General features: G+C 44.8%; 1 protein-coding gene across 2 annotated transcripts in view; it reads left to right on the forward strand.

Annotated features, from left to right (window-relative positions):
• The window catches only part of MAN1A2 (mannosidase alpha class 1A member 2), a 139,599-nt gene extending 131,300 nt beyond the window's left edge, over positions 1-8,299 (forward strand). Inside the window, exons 13-14 of one of the 2 annotated variants that reach the window (XR_015704951.1) lie at positions 3,325-6,444; positions 8,136-8,299. Coding sequence is in view for 1 of the 2 variants with exons in the window: in XM_009460543.2 (XP_009458818.2) it covers positions 3,325-3,457 (133 nt within the window). In the remaining variant the exon portion in view is untranslated. Of the gene's footprint in view, positions 1-3,324; positions 6,973-8,135 lie in introns of those variants that run through there. The other variant, XM_009460543.2, reaches the window with a different exon arrangement.
• Positions 8,300-20,568: the final 12,269 nt, after the last annotated feature.

Below are 20,568 nucleotides of genomic sequence, written 5' to 3' on the forward strand. Positions count from 1 at the left end.
CTTTCACCGTGTTTCTTTTTAATTAATAACAAAAAACGCTATGTAGAGTATGCCATAACCTCTAACTTACAGAGATGATACATGCAATAAGAAAAACTGGTATAAAGGCAGGAATATGTTATGGGGATTTTATTAAGAGACCCATTTTTAAAACTGAGCTAGCATGTCATGGCTGCTGATCTCTTTCATCATTGACACAAACCAGCTATCAAGAGCACTCTTGTCACACAGTTGTGATCGCTCTGGGGTTTTGCCTATGAAACAGTGCCTTCTAACGTGTGACAATTTTCTTGATACTCAAGTTACATCAGCAAATTTGGTAGTATAGTTCTGGCACTGGAACCTACCAAGACTGGTTACCTTCTTGAAATCTTGTGAATTGTCCACTTTTGGCATCCGAGTTGGCTACGTTCTCTACCCCTCTTTTTTCCTTCCTGCATAACAGTTTGGGGACTGTTTTAGTTGGTTAAAACCATAGCCAGAAGTCATTGCTGGCAGTGTGAATGAGGCCAGAGCTGCTGTTAGGAGACGTAGTTGTTGCCTCTGCTTACATATGCACACTACTTTCTGCCAAGGTGTGATGGAAGGGATGATACCGATGTTGTTGCACAAACCTGTCAGCAACGGAGACTCATTAAGGTTCCTTTTCTGTCTTTACAACCCAGTGATGATGAAAAAACAATTGTAACCATTTGGGAATCTAGTGTGGCATTGCAGGCTTTGCAGAATAAACAGGGTTTCTGTACAGCAGCAGAGTTTACAGTATCGGCAATATCAATTTTTCGGGTTTTAGCTGTAGCTGATGCATGCGAACGTTGATTTTGTGTATTGGGAGCTCAAAATGCAGCGGGGAGAAAGCAGGTACCGAAAGTGGCAGTACTGGTGCTGCCTTCGGGCACCACAACGTGTTTCACTGGCAAGAAGGGGCTCCGAGTTCATCACGTGTAAGGGCAGAGTCTGGCTATTCTGTCCTTCTGCTGGCTCCTTACCCAATTCCTCTACATGGTCACAATACTTTGTTTCCCCATGTTATCATTATAAAAAGAAAGTCAGCTGCTGCTGCCTCCTCTGTTGTCTTCATTAATTTTATTTTACTTACTCCTTCAAGTTCATTTTCTGGAGGCTAAAACCTATACTCCCAAAGAGAGAGGCAGCAGCTTCAAACAGGTCCAGTCGGAGAAGCAATACCTCCCCAGGAGCTGATCTTATATGATTGATCTGCCTATAAAAGCCAAATCAGAGAATGAAATCTGCTCCTCAGGGATTTCTGTGGGGGCAAGGCTGACCTTTGAAGTATCACCAAAATCCTGTCTGCATCTTAAATAATCACAAGGAGATCTGACAATTCACAATGCGTCACTCAGTAACTGGATGTAGTATAGTGCCAGCGTTGCAAAAGAAGGCAGTTCTAGGAAGGAGCTCAGAAATTTTTATTGGCTTTTGGTTTGGATCATTTCCCACTTGCAGGACAAAATGTTTTCTTGGAGAGCTGGATATTAGATGCTTGATGTTGATGCGATTGGCATAGCCAAACCAGAAACTAGTATCACCTTGAGGTAAAACAGAGAACATAAGGTCAGGATAGCTCAGATGGCTATGAAAATAAAGGCAGAAGGGTTGGCGGTGATGCCATGAGGAAAATGAAGATGTCCCTCAGAAGACGGGCATAAAATGTGTGTTACGGAATGCCTGCTGTGATCTTTTCTGCTATTGATTGTAACTTCTGCATCTTCATTCCCCTCATATTCAAGATCGATACCTCTCCCAAACATGCATTGCTGCTGCTCGGATACATAGGTTTATCAAAGATACTCAGCAAATTATGAGAGTTTGGGCAGTATGAGTGGCAAGAAGGTAGCTGTTGAGTGGGAAGGAGCAAGACGTAGAAATAGGTTGCTTAAGTTACTCAAAGGAAAGGTGTGGATCAAATGAGGAAGGTGAATTTGAGTAAGATGAAACATTGTGGCTGTGGTGAAAAAGAGTTTGAAGAGCTGCAGAGGGAGAAAGCGAGGAAGGAGGAAAAGAAAGGCATGACGCTTTAAGGGTGAATGAAAGATGTAGAGAAAGAGACTAGACATGAGGGACAAAACCAAATCACCTCAGCAATAAATTTTTATCTGTAAACAGGTAATTGGTGAGGAAGGGGAGAAGAGGTAGAGCTTCACTGACTGGGTGGTGCTGTGGATACAACTGGCAAGTAAAGGCGATGGGAGAATGATTGGGCAGTGACACGGGACTGTAGGCAGTAGACACTACCAGCGTCTGATTGAGAGAGTGTGAAGTAACAGCAGCCTCCGCAGAGCGAAGGCAGAACAACGTGTGTGCACGTTTTGGATGTGACAGAGCCTGCTGAGGGGAGCGACACCCCTTCCTTGTCACGTACGGCAAGACCTGTCCTCTTCTGGGTGTCAGGAAAGCAAGCTGTAGCAGGAGCCGAGGGGTCCTGTACACCCATGATGATGTAGCAGGAGCCGAGAGGTCCTGTACACCCATGATGAAGTAGCAGGAGCCGAGAGGTCCTGTACACCCATGATGTTACACTTGTACTTGCACGGCCAGGTTTTCTGGAACAAGGGAAGTGCCTTTTGAATTTTAGCAATTGAGTTTGGAAGCCTTAACAAAGATCCCTACCAGCAATGTCTCCTACAAAGTATAGCACAGCCGCATTCGGAAGTGTGTATTAAGAAAAAAGAACCAAGAAATACTCTTCTTCCACATATGTCCAGAAACCTTAATTTTGTTACACACTTCATTTGCTCTGCATTGCTTTATAATGTACAGCGTTTATGAATCCCCTCTGCACAATATATTGGCCCATTTCCTCCCACCAGAAGCTGAAGCAGCTTCCAGCACAGTGAGGACAAGTCAGATATCTGGCATGGCTTAGTGGCTTCTCCTGTGCTTCCTCCAAATATTTGGTTGGGATTAAAGAGGATTAGTCATTTCCAAGTGGGTTTACTCCATTAAGAAGAATTTTTTGCCAACTTCTTCTCTGCTCCCCTGTCCCCCAAATCCTTATGCTTGGTGTCTTCATACTTCTTTCGCAAGTCTTTGAAGGGAGCCTTGAAAAGCGAAAGTTACTTGGAAAGATTCAAATGCTGTCCTTATAGCAACTTTTCATTGAAGGGCTTGATCATGGTAAAATGATTCTTTGGATCATGATAATAGGGAAGTCTGTGTGGGTGCTATGCAAAGATTGAAAGCAAATAACTTGTTTATAGCTTTAGCTGCTGACTGGGGGGGCCTGAAGCTGCTGTGTTGTGCCTGCCTGTCTGTTGCTCTGCTTTAATACCCACCATTTTTCCTCTCTGTCTTGATACCTAGGTATTTGTATCTGCTTTTCTCCAACGATGACCTTCTACCATTAGACAACTGGGTTTTTAACACAGAAGCTCATCCTCTGCCTGTTTTGCATTTAGCCAACACCACACTGTCAGGAAATCCTGCATATCGATAAAAGCAGCTCTATGAAGAGGAGTAGAGACTGTTTTCAGCTCTGTTTTGTTTACATGGACCACTTGAGACTTTAAGCAGGAGAGGAGACAGACACTTGATAAGACTAGACCTCTGAGTCAAGCAAGTACTGGCGTGAGAAACGAAGCTCTTCAACATATAGATAAGTTAAAAGTTCTGTTTTATACATGACCAAAACACGTTAGTCTGGTATTTGCAGGACAGAGACTTCATACGCTTTGAACCCCTAGCAAGACATGGAATCTACTGTTTAATATAAATGCAGCAGCGTAAGGAAGAAGAGGCTTTCCCATCCAGGGAGAGGAACTTGCTGGTGTTGGCTGTTGCAAGGAACAACGCACTAGTCACCTCTTCAGAGCGGGTGGGTTCCAAATACCTAGATTTTCATTTTCTTTTGTTTTGTGTTTGATGATGGCATGAACAAAGCAACAACAAAAAGCAACATCACTGCACCAGCAGCATCAGGATTTGAATTTTTTTCTGTACCTGTCTGAATTTTCTAAGGAGCATCTGTTTGTCCAGACTGGCAGCCATTCTCAGGGCCTCTAAGCTATTAGAACTAAACTCTAAACTATAAAAACTGTTGCCTCCTCATTTTCCCCTTTTCAAAATAATGTTGAAAGATCTGTGTTGTATGCTTCCATCCAAAAAAACAATTAGTAAGCATTTGGTTTGTAGTTCACTGGCAGCGACGTGGGCTTAGTTCATCTGGCAAGCTACAGTCACAGACTCGGGAGCATATCGCAGGGGTAGGAAGGAGCCTAAGTTTCCCTTCCTCACAAATCCTGTCACGTGGAAAAAAACATTCTCCTATCAGTCCTGGTTCTTTCAGCTAAATAAACAGAGATGACAATCTCACCATGAGAGAAAAACAGTCTCTTCTGATTTATATAACAGGATACAGTATATGGTACTTAAAAATGCTCCCCTTGAGCTAAGCAGCAGGAGTTTGTTGCTTTCTATTTTTCCACACAATCCAGATTTTTTCCTGAAAGTTAAATTTCATTCTTTGGATACTGTTATGGAACCTTCTTTGCAGGTATGTGTATGACAGAAGCCCCAAACTACATTTGATTTAGTTTACAAAACTCCTTTTCTTCTTGGTGCTCCAGTACAAAGCCAACGTGATCTTCTTTGGAAACAGCATAACATCTCTTACGTGTGAGTGGAAAAAGAAACTGAAGAGTCTCTTCTTCCATTACGTTATGAGAAATGAGATGCTGTTACCTGCATGGTTTTTTTTTCTGAGTACTCCTAGGCTGGGCTGGACGCTATCACTTAAACGGAATCTGCTTCAGTCTTCACTTATTTACTAAAAGAAGTTTCGTCTTTTCAAGTATATATCAATCCCTTTTTTTTACCATCGTTCCAGAATCCTTACAGCTCAAATTATTCTTTTTATTCCCCTTTTTAGCTTTCAAATCCTTTTGCCATGGTGACTGGCCCCTTTGCTGAAAAGGAGCTGTGAGGTGCTCCTTTCCCTCCTAATTAGTGCACAGGTTGAGTCTTTAAAAAATCTTGATTGTGTTTTCATACTAAAGTGAGTGGAAGAACTCTGTAGCGAGCCACAGCAGTACAGCATCAGATCTAAAGGGAGTGAGTGCTATTTCTCCCCCTCAAGAATGTTTATATATGAAGTTTTATATATAAAAGCTTTTCTCTCCATCATAGTATGATATATCTGACTGTACATTATAGTAGAATGTCCCCCGTAAAATTTTTCTTCACTCGTCTTTGACACTAACTTAGACACAGAAATCATCACATGATTGAAGAAAAAATGCTATCAGATGCTTTTTTCCAGACAGTTGCTTTAGTTTAAGAGGAGGAGGACCTAGAGCTTGGAAAAAACTCCAATCTCAATGTTTTTGCATTAATACCAGTTACTTAGTTACTGTAGTTTGCAGCAGTATCTTAAAAATAATTTGATAACTGATAAAGTAATTGATACAGTAAATAATACTGATTCAAGTAATTGTTTATTTAAAATTAGAAGTAGCTTAATAAATGGATTCTTCTTACTGGTCCCATTTTAATATATTTTTCTAATTAGTATTCAGTAACTTACTGAAGAGCTGGTCATTTTCCATTTTCCAAAGTTCAGATGTGTTGTGTTTTCAAATTGAGTTTTTTCCATCCCATGAGAACTGTTATTACTTTAAAACTGCACTTGATTGCCTTGTTCTCCTAAATCTCCCTGGGTACAAAGGAGAAAGAGGAAAAGCAGACTCTGCTGTTTTTTTTTTAAAAAAAAAAAAAAAAAAGGCACTTTCCACCCCACACACCTCCTGATAAATGCAGACGTAGAATGGCTGCCAGTCTGTTCAGAGAAAGGTCCAGGACAGAATTCTGGAGTCCCAGAAACAGCAAACTTCTTATCATTGTTTGCTGCTCTTCCACTCCCTTCTTGTGAATGAAAGAGCGACCCTTCAAATTAATTCCTCCATGAATCCCCATGGGTTAACTCACTGCCACAAGAATGCTTGAATTGAGGACCTAAGCCATTTCATGTTATGGGATGGTATTTTTCTCAAAGCAGATGTACAGTACTGCTATTTCTTCTTTGTGTAGACAAGCAGCAGGTACCAAATAAAGGACACTTGTTTCTCGTTTTCCGGTTAACCCAACGGCTGTCAGTTTCTACACTATCACTCTTTAAAATACAAACTATCCTTTTCCTCCAGAAGCTACTGATGTGCATAGTCGATCAAAAATCATGCATTTTATGGACTAATTGCTGTGTCATTCATGAATCTCTCCATCCTGAGATTTCCTAGAGCAAGCTGAGTTTGGAGGTAATGGGTTCTGAGCGAGGCGGGTGCGTAATAACTAAGCACCGTGGATACTGAAACTTCTGACTGAAGGGACGTGCCCTCGTTCCGAGTCCTTCACAGAGAAGTAGGTTCTGGTCTGCAGAACGGCGTTACGTGCAACCCAAAGTTGAGACTGTTTTCCCTCTGGGTCTGTAAGGTACAGTAGAATATTGCCATTTTCATTCTGTTGCTGCTGTCTTACATACTTTCATGAAGATAGAGTGTAAATTTAAGCACAAAATGACTTTTTAGTCCTAGTTGTTTCCGAGTCTTGCACTGTATTCTCTAACAAAACAATCCTCGTTTTCTTTAGGTAGCTGTCCCATTTTAGCGATTTCTACAATACCTTCTCCTCTTACAGGATGAAATAAAGAACAGAAAATCATGTACGTTTTTGGCACACTGGATTTGGGCAAGAGCCTGGAAATCCCAGAATTGTCTCTTTCCTGTTTGCATGCAGTCAAAACAAGGATGTTCAGTTCTTTCCCTAATCCAAGCCTCAAGCTTGCCTGTGGGTCAGGATCTGCTAGCAGTACATTTTTTTCTAACACTTAGAGCCTGACTTTTTGAAGAAGCCAGATTTCTGCAGCTTCCATTGGCCACCCTGGAGCTGTGTGTGTCCTGCAGTCAAGAAGTCAACTTCTTAGCTTTGTCCTCTAAATAAAAACAAAACCCTTGAATGGGATATTCTGGGTGTTCATTTTGCTGCACAATATGGTCCTTAATACTGAATGCCTAAGAAAAGTATGGAAAATAGGAAGTACACTGGAGTAAAGGGAAAAGCAGATAGTTCCCTGTGCCAGGCACACCTTTGAGGCTCCCTACTCCAAAGTTGTGGATCGCTGTCTTCTACCTCCCAATCACTGACATATTCCCACCCAATATTTTACAAGATTTGAATGTTGGGTATCCAGGTTCTGAAAAGTGAAAATAATTGCGCGCTCCCTGTAATACCATCCTTTAAGGTTAAAGGTATACCCTGTGCTGACTTACAGCTAAGCAAAGCCCTGTCGGGCTGTCTTACATGATCCCTTCTTCTATCCCTCAGGAAATGATATCAAAAGCCTTCATAATGTGACTCTCCCTCGTTTGGAGAAGTGGTTAATAGCATTAACATTGAAAGGATCAACAATGTAACCTGGAATCCACAGAAAACGGTGAGGCAGTTTACATCTCAGGGCTGTAGTAATAGGCTTTTAGCAAATTGAGCCTGTTATGTACATTAATAAGTTTAGTCCATGTTTTTAAGGGGACAAATTAAGAAACAGGCTTCTTGTTACCAGAGAAAAATAAAAGCCAGCTCTTGATCCACGCTGTAGTTCAGAGATCTGTTCACCCTGATAAGACATCCCTCTTCCGCTCCTTGAATTTTGAGAAACAGTCTTCTGACTCGAGAGTTTGAGTTGCCATCCAAAGAGGAAGCCCAAGCTCTTTTGCAAGTTCTGTGCGTGCAGCTGTAGCAGGGATGGTAAGCACCGGCTGCTTTGGCTGTTAGCCCCTTCTAACAACCTGCTCTGTAATTGCCCAGAAAAGTCGGGAACCACCGAAGTCAAAGGAGACAGCCTGACTTGTTACGGTGAATTGTTGCCTTTAATCCTAATCGCTTGGTGGAAGTTGGATTTGCATTTTGCCTTTATTCTTGCTTTGTCTAAAACTGACAGATTATTTTTCCTCCAAAATAATAAAAGGGCAAAAGTCTATCTTCTGATGTGGAAACCTTCTGCCTCTGACCTGGAATCCTGCATATGTACTTTTTACAGATTAAAAATAATATTGTATATAAAAAAGATTGAATAAAGAATGTCTTTAAGTGAAAAAGGTGCATTTTGTGTCCTTTACCTCCAACAGCAACCTCCTGTAGCACTGAGCTGTGAAGCTGATGCTGTTTCCTGGGCTTGGTGGTGCCGCAGCTTTGCTTTCCCCCGCAGCTCTGCTCGGGACTTTGTCAACTTGCACGTGCATCAAGACCCGCTGCTGCAGAATTCAACGCCTGTACGCCTCGCTTTTAACAGGTCACTGTAGTGCACTAATTTTTCTCAAGATGTAGCTAAACGTACAAGAGTTCGAGGCTGTTTCTGTGTGCCGTCGTGAGAGCCGCCAAATATCACAAGGTTTTGAGATTTCTACCCTGTTAAATTTGTGTGAAAGTGGGCTAAAAAGCTCAAAGATTCTTAGTGATGAGGGTAAAGGGGGCAGGCAGACAAGCAGTGCTACTAAATAAACTTAATTTTCTTAAGAGACCAGGTTAAAACTCCAGCTTTTCTTGATACTAAATAAGCAGTGAATTGGGCAATTAAGTCTGTCCATCTGTTCCTCTGCCCTCTGTGAAAAAGGAGAGGTTTGTAATTGTTTAAATGTTGCTCACAGGGAAATGGGGATGAGGAAATTGCTTCGAGCGAGCCTGTTTTCCCCCTGCACCTTTAAATTCACTGGAACTGCTGCTCTAGCTCTCTGTTTTGCAGTACAGCAAGTGAATAACCAGATTTGCTTTCTGATTCACATTAGCTGTAGATAATCCTTGCTGTCTGACATCACCCATGTTGCTCATACCCTGTTTTCGTGGCATGCCATCCTGGCCGTCCTGTTTCAGTGCTTGATCTCCAGTGCCCAGCCTTCCCAGGGTGCTTCTGCCTCAGGATGCAATGCCCTCCTTCAGTATTGCTTCATAAGAGAAAATTGCTTCCAAAGTGCCGTAATTCGGTGCAACACATGACACCAGGCAGCGCCCTGCTGTCCCGGTGTGCCATCCACCTTGAGATCCAGCCACGCCTCAGCTGTGGCTCCCTCGCGTTCCACGCAAGCGCTGCGCGTTCCTGATGTGCCCAGCTTCCTACCGCAGTGCCGCCGCCAAAGCAGCGTCTTTCGCACCCGTTGAGCTTCCCGTGGCGTGCTCCGCCCTTAAGCCACCTCAGTGACATTCACTTCTTGCATCAACACGTTTGCTGCCTCTATCCACGGCACGCCATCCCAGCCGCTGAGCCCCAACGCGCAAGACCTTGCCTCCTGCTCTAATGAGATCAAGCTCTCTATCCTTGCGTAGGACATTTTGGCCAATACCGAAGGCTTCGTTACTGTCCCCGCTGCTCTTCAAATGAGGTGGGTGCATTGCGTTGTCTCTGCCTCTTCAACCCTGAAGTGTTTCACCCCTCCACTGCTACCTCTTCTGTAACACACTTTCCTTGCACGTCCTCGATCCGAGGATATATAGCAAATATCCTCTTTTATTTCTCCTTTGGCACTCTGCCTGCGTGTTGCCCTCCCCTCCTTCCCTCGTAGGCTCTGTGATTGTGTGCGCTCCTTCCTGGAGACCATGGGCCTTTCCTATGCATATTAATTAGCTGTATTTAAAAATCCTGAAATTAATCCTTAATGGGTTATTTTTAGCCTTCATCTTGTAGCTCTGGGAGCTGGCTTCTCTGAGTGCAAAACCGTAGGCATTCTGTGGGCTTTGGAAAGGAAACGTTCCTCTGTGTGTGCTGGTTCACGTGTGGGATGTGTGAAGGTTGGTGGTGGCCTGCTTGTTTTTTTAATGTGAAGCGCAAGTCTCTTTGACAGCAACATTTCAGGCTGAGCAAACTCCCATGTGAAAAGGTTTGAGAAGAGCAGTCACTCATACAGCCAAGCTACTTGCAGGTAAAAATTCAGGGAAGGATTTGGGGAGGAAGAAAAAAGCACTCTGTGTCCATGTGCACCAACAGTTGCACCGTTTGCTTTCTGTCGTGCGCTTTCCGGCATGCTTTCCGTTGTACAAGTAGTTCTAGGCAACAGGTATGATGGCTGGCTCTTACCATATAAACCAGAAAGGATGAGCTGCTGCATGAGTGAGAAAATAGCATCGTGTGTTGGTCTGGGGTCCCATAGAAGCCCCATGTGAACTGCAGTATGATACAGCCACAAAAAGGAAGAAAGTCCCCAGGTCATTTCTTCCGCAGGCTGGTGCTGCGTGTCTGCATACCCATCTCTTCACCAATTCGTGCTAAAGCTTCAGCAAGAAAATGAGTGGAAGAAGCCCCAAGAACACGAGTGGATGCCAGCAGTCTGCTACAGCACCCGTGACAGAGGCCTGTGCACAGGTTCCAGGAGGTGGGGTGCGGGAAGATGTCTCATGTGGACAGATAGACCCGTCCGTGACCGGTGTGTGGATTGTGCCCAGCAGTCCCGCGAACCCCTCCACAGCGCTGCTTGGCTTACCTTCAACCATCTGTGAGGCCACAGAATGTATTTTGAAGAAAAGTGTCACTGAAGATTCAGAATTACTTGGGATACCAAAGACAAGAGTTTTCAGGGAAACCAGATACTGCTTTTTATGAGATATATCATTCTCCAGATGAAGGATGTATGGTACGTCTCATGTAGCTGAACTTCAGTAATGGATGTACTACTGCATCTTGATTAATTTGTCTTGAAAATATGAAGTTGAACACAAGAGCTGCACGGTGGATAAGGAACTGGATAAAGGAGCAACAATGAAATGTAAACTGGAGAAGGAAACTCCTAGGTGTTTTAGTGAATGTCACTAAATCCTGCTACTAGGACAAATCTGTAATGGCAAGAAGAATTTGTTTGCAGCAGAAGAAAGTTAGGAAGAATTGTCAATAAAGAGAATGAAGGATCAGATAATCTTGAGGCCCGGAACAGCAGAAGACAAAAGAAATTAGAAAAGTCAAAAGGCAAACTTGTTCCTCCAGGGGCTAGGAATAAAACCTTTCACTATAATCTGGGATGTTGTCAGTTTGAAATCATGAACGTTGAGAAAGACCTGAGCGTATAGTCAGCCATAATGGCACAGATCACCAATGCAAGGTGAAAGAAAGCAAGTGAAAATAAAAGAATGGCTGTGCTGGATCAAAACTAAGGTCTGTCTAACCCAGCATCTTGGCTCAACAATGACCAAGAGCAGCTTCCCACAGAAGAGCAGAAAAATAAGTATGTATTGACACTTCAGAAATGTACCCTGAAATGGCCTGCAGCTTCCTGAGCCGGAGGTGGTACCTTCGTATTTTAATGGCCCTTGATGTGCAGGGAGGGGGGATGTTCTTAGGAATTGGTCCAGGCACTTACTGAATCAATGGAAACGTCGTGTGCAGCCCTGCCAGAGAGCCTTATGGCGTTGGCAAAGCATGCGTGCATCGAAAGGGTATTTCTGATGAAACTAAAAAACTACCAGTGTTGTACAAAGCAGGATGAACACATCTGAGAGACGGTGTACGGTCCTGCTCACCCAGGTTAGGAGGCCTTGTCTCAGTGGGACAGGGGCAAGACAGGAGTATTTAGGCTTAGGAATGGAGAGTTTGTGTCAAGAGAGGTGAGACGAAGAGTTTAGCCTGGCAAAATGGAAGACTGGCAGAGGGGATAACTGCTGTCCACAGCACATCAAGGGGTTGATCATCCTGGGCATTGCTCCCACTTGAGCAATCGTTGGAGAATGAACCAGAGACCTTTTCTTGAAATAGGTGCATCAAGCCGTTCCCCTAAAGCAACGCTGTGAAATTGTGACTTGCAAAAGGAGTTGCAAAGCACCCAAGGGTGTTAGCAGGAGAGGAGGTGAGATGGACACTTGCATGAATACTGGACGTGATATTTCGGCGTTGATCTCTGTCTGACACCCAGTAGCAGGCAGCCTGCACCAGCAGCCTTGCTCTGTGTTATTTGTGATAAAAGCGCAGGCTTTGTGAATACAGAAACTCGGCAGTCAGAATATTAAATTGGACTTCACAGAGCGAGTGAGGGGAAACTCTCGCTAAAGATACCATCTTGTGGTAGCAAGAGGCACAGACAGATAGAGCCAGCAGATGTAATTTGTGTGAAGCAAGCATCAATCCTATTGAACAGCTGATGATAAACTCCTTCCTTTCCAAGCCAAGGATGCCACTGAGGAGTCAGTGTAGGCTCAGCCCTCGCTCTGCCCGGAGCTGCGGGGAGGGGACACACAAGCAAATTGCAGGTTTATACTGCGCTCACCGCACCCGGTGGTGGGTCAGTGACGATCCTCGTCCAAAACACCTTCCTCTGTTCCTTTATCTCCCTTCCCTCATTTCTAGCAACAGCGTGAACGGGGAGTACAAGGTAAATGAGATCATCATAAAAATAACTATGTCTCCGTAAATATATAACTAGTAAATTTAAGAGGGATGAGGAAAATCCCCTAGAAGCAAGAAAACTTGAACACTGAAAAACAGCTGCCTCGACCACTTCTTACAGGCAAAACCTATCGTGCCGTGCTCAGCGTCAAAGAGTTTTCATGTCTTGATTATTCCTTGTGGCTGACCACAGTGCTCTAGCGATACCTGTGTGCCGGAGTTTCCTTCCAGAGCCTCAGAGACAAGGGACATCAATCACAAGATGGACCAAAAGAAGCCTGCCATCAGAGTGACTGTCTTGAACGTAGCGGTGGGTATGCGGTTGTCCTTACAGCACCAGCATTTAGAAGTAAAGTGTGTAGAAAGCCCAAGTACATGTAAAAACCCAGTGTGCTTTTGGTCTAGATTAATTAAAAAGCTTACATACCTAAAGTTGCATACGGGATTATCAGAAAAATGTATATCTAGCTCCTGGTGAAATCACCACATTGAAAAATTTGAGATGCAAGAATATTTGAAAAAAAAACATGTAATGAGAAACCAAAGATGGTCCATTCATGTAATTTTTTACAAAAAAATATGAAGGGATGAAGTGATTACAGGGTATATAAGTACCTTCACTGGGAGGAACTTCAGAGTTCTCAAAAGCTTTTTATTCTAGTAGAGAAAGCATAGCAAGAAATCAAAAGCCAGAAACTGAACCTTGACAAATCCAGACTGAAAAATAAGGTATACATTTTTAGCAGTGAAAAGACTTAGTCACCAAGCAAAGTGATACATTCTTCTTCCCTTGACACCTATGGATGAGGTCTGGATGCTTTTCTGTATTGCACGGTTCAGTCAGGCCCAAGTTCTTAGGCTCGGTGTACGTAAGGGGGTGAAAGTCTGTGGACTGTATTATTTGGGCAGTAAGAATAGGTCATGCAGTTGTCCCTTTTAGCCTTGAGAACTATTGCAATAATTGTCAAAAGGCTTGGATGACTTTCTGAAGAGTATCACTTGGTAATTAATCTGAGGAGAAAGTGCTACAGCATCACCTTGAAAGGAAGACCTTCAAACCAGGCTGAGCCTTACTGAAGGAGAAAGTCCTTGAGAAGGGATGTGGGCAAGACACTTGGTTTGGAGCGTAATAGTTGGTTAACAAGCTAGGCAAACTCTCCTGTGTACTGGCACCTTAAAACTCTTTAACTGGCTTTTACAAAAACTGAGCAATACCTATGAAGACTCACAAAGGCAGATGTATTACAGCTATTCTGTATTAGATGGTAAAGACTCTTTTGGACTGAAAGAACTCGATGAAGAAATGCCTCTCTACACCTTTTTTGGAAGCTCTGCGTGAAGCTGCAACATGACGTGCTTGAAGCTGATGGAGTTACAGAGTGAGGCTGTGCACAGATATTCTGGAGGTCTAAAGCCATCAAGCACTGCTCGCACAGCTCATGGGTACGGCTTTCTTACCAGCGTCCCACCTTCAGATACCAGCAGCAGTGACTACTGGTTTGCACCAAGCTGTGCCAACAGGAAGCGATGGGAAGGGAATGGTCCACCTGGAGAAGAGGTCAGCTCTTCTAATTAGCACCAGCAGACTTACGAATTAATGACTAAATGGGCTGCCGAACAAATTCTGCGGAAGCTTTGCTAGCCTGTGCACCACTGGACTGTCCTGGCATTCTTCAAGCAGAAGTGCTAAAAAGGCTTTGGCAGTAAAACCGACATCAAACAAATCCCTCAAAACGCAGAAGAAAGTGATCTGAAATGTTTGTAATACCTGCAGAATCTTCAAGAATAAAATTACATTACTGACATCAAATGCAAAAATTGCTTTGCCCTCATGGATTTTGTTTTCTTTTAACTTTCTAGGCTGGCTTTTCACATCTTAAGGCAGCAACAAAAGCAGTCTGTCTTTGCCTCAATGCTCTTCTGTAATGCATACTAAGCATTTTGATGGAAGATACTACACAGTGTAAGTGCTATTGCCGGGCAGTGCTTAACTTCCAGCCCCCATTCTCTACAGCCCTCTTTCCCACCCATTCCTATGACTTCGCAGTTGTGAGAGGAGAGATGTATCCATCGATGCCAGGTGGAGAAACCAGGTTTGTAGACGTACTTTTAGTGCCAAAAAAGTTCTCTGCATTTTTTTTATATGGGAGATGAACTTGACAGGAAAAGCCTAACCGCACAACTCCCCAGATCAAACCAGTCTGTTAACTGAGCACCTCGCTGTCGGGAGCTTCTGGCTATTTGACAACAAACCCCCTACCTGCCTAATCAACGTGCACAAAATTGAGTGGCATCTGTTGTAGGACCAAGCTGGAGACTGAAAATATCTTCTTTATTTTTGGTTACTGTTCTTTTCACTTGCTTAGATTGGTCCTCAACTGCTTAATATTCAGTGCTTGCTGCTAGCACTGGAGAAGGCACATTTTATTTAAGAAATGTGAGAAGTTTAGTTACGTGAATGAGGAACTTCTAGAAATGACAAGCGTTGGTATGAGAAAGAAATCCATGGCACAGCCACATGTGAATTCCAGTTATCCAGTGGTTTTTGAACTGAGGTGGTGACGCAGATGGAGAGCTTTGAGGAGGGAGAAGAGCATTACATGGGACCGCAGGGGTCGTGACAGGGACTGGTGAAATGAGGATGTCTTTTGAAATGCATCCTACTCTAATCCCACTTTCCTAATTAGCTTTACAGTGGCTATAATCGATTATTCTAGATGTATAAGTGACGGATTTTTCAGGTTAAGAGACTGTTGTTACGCTGGTTTCCTACAGCAGAGGCTATACATAATGTTTCACATTGTGATTCTGCACCAAGCCTGTGAATCGAGCCAAAGGTTGTTTGTTTGTTTGTTTGTTTGTTTGTTTGTTTGTTTGTTTGAAAAAAAGCGGTTTTGATTTAAAGATCACAACTGAGAAAGTTAACGTTTTGTGATTAATTCATTTAATGTCATAGTATAAAATGACAACCTGTAAATCAAACTTCATCCAATCATAAATCAAAAGTTTTGTCATTATTTGAAATCCGCAATGCACTCAAAATCCCAGTGTCACGCTTGTCTGACAATATGGATTCTTCATAAAAACAGGCTCACTGGCATTTACTGTCCAGCTGTCCTCCATTGACTGTATCCTGTATAGCAATGCCAGTGCCAGGCTTGCATTTCCAGCCTTGACATGACAGCCACTTTTGCTTCTGTTCCTCTGGAGCTTCTTCAGTATTCCTACATTTATTAAAAATGTACATTAATAGCTTAGAGTCCCCGGTCCATTTTAGCAAGCAAAAATCTGTTCCTCTCTGGAGACAAAATATTTAACAGCAAAAGGTGGTCGTTAAGCTTAGCTTTTGTACCTGCTGGAACCATAAGTAATTAATTTGTCTGTAGCAGGTAAGTATGGCTGACATGTCTTTGCTCCTTCCCCCTTTTCTGCATGCCTGAAGGGTAAATAAATAGCTTTCCAGCAAAGCAGCCTTAACACTTTTTTCTTTTCCCGTGTGTATACATAAGTAAAATTCTTCTTACTGCCTGTGATCCTGTTGAGAGTGGAGTTTCATTGATAATCAATAGTTTGCTTTACTGATTGCCAACAAACTAATTAAATTAGATGAATGGTATTGGTCAGCTAACTTAAAAAATAATAAGGCTCTTACTGATCGAGTACCTTTTGTAGCCACTTTGCTAACCTGCCAAGCATAAAAGTATATAAACAAGTTACTGTGAAGTAGACTGAAGTGTAAACTTGCAGCAGATCAACTGCGTTGCGGTAAGCGTGCCTGTTCTCCCTCCTGGTGTCCCTTGCAATGTCTTAATTGGCTTGTGGGGCTTCTCCCAAACACCTTCCCCACCGCGTCGGTGCTGGAGGCGAGAGGAGCGCCGAGGAGGCCGGTGCCCCTCGGGCCATTCTCCCGCCCTGCTGCCGTGGGGCAGGTTTCTCCCCGCTCTGGTGGTGGGACGAAGGGTCCCCCCTTCCCTGCCCTCCATCCCCTGGGGCCTCGGCCCCTGGCGAACACGGGGACTGCGTCTGCCGCGGAGGGGATGCTCAGCTCGAATTTACCAGGCGGTGGGATGAGGGATGGGGTAGTGTTCGTGCTAAAAGGCGGTTTCCTGGGGTAGCCTGTAGGGCCAAGAGCATCCTCCCTAAGGAGTGACCATCTGGGTGGTAATAACTGCTGCTCTGCAGTCTTGTTCAGGGTCCGTTCACGGGTGGTCTCCAGATGGAAGGAGAGAAGGAGCTGTGCGTGGCCATTTTGGAGGAGATCTCAGGAAGGAATTTCCCTACGACATCTCCAAAGGTGAGGAATACACCAAATTAATTCAGTACCTCCATAACATAAAGCCAGTGAAGTCACTTCTGCATTGAGTTTACAGCCAAGGTCATCATTAGTCATCGTGGATTAAGGATGGGAACAATCCTGAATCTGGGTGAAGAAGAGCTGTTGCCCTCTGAGTCCAACCTTAAACTAGGGTTTAGTAAAGGCTCACCGTCTCTAAGGCCCTTTCCTCACCTTGCTTTCTTGCTGACCATTCATGTTGGCTTCTCTTTCATTAAGATGATGAGGCCAATAGTGGGAATGAAGATGACAGTCCCCTGGCAGATGATCCTGAGAATGTGGAACAATACGAGACATTACCGGAGGCATTTAAAGATAATGCTTTCCAGAGATGTAGCAATGCAGATGCCTATGAGAGCCCGCACGTGCCAGAAAGGCACCAGAGGGACCTCCCTGGGGAGAGGCAGGATGACAGCATTCATCTAGAAAAGGCCCTTGAGGGTCTCCACAGCATCCTTCTCCACCCAGAAGATGCTATAGGAGACGGTCACGCTGGATGCAGTCAGCGTGAAGAAATCGTCAGTCAGACATCAAATCTTCAGCAGCGTGAGGCATCCCAGACAGAGAAACCCCACAAATGTCCCAAGTGTAACAAGGGCTTCAGGGCGTGCTCTGATTTAATTCAACACCAGAGAACCCACCCAGGTGAGAAGCCCTTCATATGCAGTGAGCGTGGGGAAAACTTCAGGGTGAGCTTCGGTGATTTCTCAACGCTGGCCCAGCACCAGCGAACCCACCCGGGTGAGAAGCCCCGTGTGTGTTCCCAGTGTGGGCAGTGCTCCAAACGGAGGGCTCACGGCAACAGACACCAGCGGGTCCACACAGGAGAAAAACCCTTTTTGTGTGCTGAGCGTGGAAGGGCTCCCAAAACAAGGCACACCTCAGGCAGCACTGGAAACTTCACCTGAAACAGCGGGGCAGCATTTCCCTCGGGTCCATGAGTGTTGGCCCCTTGCCTTTCAAAAAAAAAAAATCAATTATAAATTATATGGTGTGATTGAAAGAAGGAAGAAACCACCGAGGGGAGGAGAGGGTCTCTGTCACAATACAAGTAGGTGGCTGAGGAGGTGGGAGGAGGGTGGCGGGGCGGGGGCAGAAGTGGGAAGAAGCATCCCATCAGCAGGAACGGCTTGTCCTGGGGCTTGAAGGAAAGCATGTGGTAACAAGAAACGGGGAGCAAGTTCAGCAAAGGAGGAATTTGGTGCTTAGAAATCTGATGGCTGGGAGCACGGCCCTTGGAAAGGTGAAAAGATCCCACTGTCTTACGGAGAAGGCAAAAATGACAAAGCAGGCTCCGGCAACGGGAGCCTGCATTCGGGAAATGAGTCATTTACTGAGCTGCGGAAGAAAAGTTGTCCTTTATTCTCTCTGGCAGTGTCTGTAGGTATTTTAGGAGGTCTGTTAAACCTGGGCAAAGATGTCCCAGTTTCCTGGTACATGTTGTAATACTCCAGCTCTTTGATGTGTTAAGCGCCTTCCCCTATTAAATAGCAGCTCCGCTTCTGTTCTCCCCCTTCCTTTCCCGCCCTATTTCTGTGTGCCCGGGTTGTCCTTTCCTTCAGTGCCAGAGCAGCCATGGCTGCGCCCACCATCGGTCTCACAGGACGTTAGGATGCAATCTCACTAGCCTAGAAAAATAATGAGTGTTGCTGTTTGTTAAACACCTTTTTGCTTTTCTGAGCAGGGTTTGATAACCGCCTTCAGCAGTATTTTGCCTGATGCATCTTGAGAGCCTTATTCAACCCTGGAGGCAACTGAGATAACCACGTATATGTAAATGTATGGAGTTATTTGTAGCTTTACTCAGAGGGCTGTGAATTTTACGTACTTGAGAGTCTTTTGGAGGCTTATGGCCAGCTCAGAGCCTTCTGCCTAGGAACAGAGTGCAAGCAGGCAACTGGAAGGAAAGGAGTGGAGTGTGAATGGTGATGACTGGAGGGAGACAGACTACAAACGGAGGGGCCCAGAGGGGAATGGAAGTAGAAACAGGACTGGAGGGAAGCGGAGGGGAACCGAGTACATACAGAGGGGAACGGAAAGGAGCCATCTGGTGAGAAAAAAGCCAACAATGCAGGAGACTGGAGGGGAAAAGAACGTGAACGGTGAGGCTCAAGGGGAAGAAGGCATGAACAGAGAGGCTGTAGCTAAACAGATTTTCACCAGAGAGGTCTAGACAGAATGAGAACATGAATCCAGCCTGTCCAGATCCCTCTGTAGGGCCTCCCTGCCCTCCAGCAGATCAACACTCCCGCCCAGCTTGGTGTCACCTGCGAACTGACTGAGGGTGCACTCGATCCCCTCGATCATTGATAAAGACATTAAACAGAACCAGCCCCAGCACTGAGCCCTGGGGACACCACTGGTGACCGGCCGCCAGCTGGATTTGGCTCCATTCACCACCTCTCTCTGGGCCCGGCCATCAGCCAGGTTTTACCCAGCGAAGCATACGCCCGTCCAAGCCCTGAGCAGCCAGCTTCTCCAGGAGAATGCTGTGGGAAACGGTGTCAAAGGCCTTACTAAAGTCCAGGTAGACAGCATCCACAGCCTTTCCCTCACCCACTAAGCGGGTCACCTTGTCATAGAAGGAGATCAGGTTGGTCAAGCAGGATCCACGCTGGCTGGGCCCGATCCCCTGGTTGTCCCGTACATGCTGCGTGATGGCACTCAGGATGATCTGTTCCATAACCTTCCCCGACACTGAGGTCAGGCTGACAGGGCTGTAGTTCCCCGGATCGTCCTTCCAACCCTTCTTGTAGATGGGCGTCACATCTGCTACCCTCCAGTCCACTGGGACCTCCCCGGTGAGCCAGGACTGCTGATAGATGATGGAAAGTGGCTTGGTGAGCACCTCCGCTGCTCCCTCGGTGCCCTTGGGTGGATCCCACCCGGCCCCATAGACTTGTGTGTGTCTAGGTGGTGCAGCAGGTCGCTGACCATTTCCCCTTGGATCATGGGGGCTTCATTCTGCTCCCTGTCCATCTTCCAGCTCAGGGGGCTGGGTACCCCAAGAACAACTGGTCTGACTATTAAAGACTGAGGCAAAGAAGGCATTAAGTACCTCAGCCTTTTCTTCATCCTTTGTCACTATGTTTCCCCCGCATCCAATAAAGGATGGAGATTCTCCTTAGCCCTCCTTTTGTTCCTAATGTATTTATAGAAACATTTTTTATTGTCTTTTATGGCAGCAGCCAGATTAAGTTCTAGTTGGGCTTTGGCCCTTCTAATATTCTCCCTGCATAACCTCACGATATCTTACTTGTTACTAAAGGAAATGGTAATATTTGCACTGGGACTATCTAATATCTAGGGCACTGAATAATTAAACTCAACACAGACTTTAAGCTGTCAGCATCTCTGGAAATGTGATTTATTTACACTAGTACTGAGTCAGGTAAAATGTTTCTGTTCACGCCATCCTGAACATAACAGAGAAATTCCCATCTTTTAGCGCTGTTTTCAGCAAGGGAGCTGTATTTTTAAGAAGCAAACACTGGATCGCATCTATTTGTTCAGACAAATTCTACATTTTTGTCCCAAAAGTCAGCTTACACATTCTGCAGAAACTCCTATGGCCATCAGAAGAGCACAGGGACAGCACATGTGCATCTATCAGCCAAAGTTAGCCTTTGTTCCCAGCTGAAACCTGGCAATAGCGTGATTTTTTCCAGCACTGTTTATTTTTCCTCAGTGTTCACAAGCGTCTTGACTCTGCAATGACAACCCTTCAGTGACCAAGGCTGTCCTGCAATATTTTTCTCCTTTTCATCTTGTTGAAGCTGTTGTTCTGCTGGGCAGCCATCAGATTTATTGCAAAATTGGTAACTAAGAAAATGAGAATGGATGAGGAAGTCTTCACCTGACAAAAATC

This window comes from Nipponia nippon, unplaced genomic scaffold (assembly GCF_047370975.1).
Source record: "Nipponia nippon isolate SJK-2023a ecotype South Korea unplaced genomic scaffold, ASM4737097v1 scaffold_2, whole genome shotgun sequence".
In the NCBI taxonomy this organism is placed as follows: Eukaryota; Metazoa; Chordata; class Aves; order Pelecaniformes; family Threskiornithidae; genus Nipponia; species Nipponia nippon.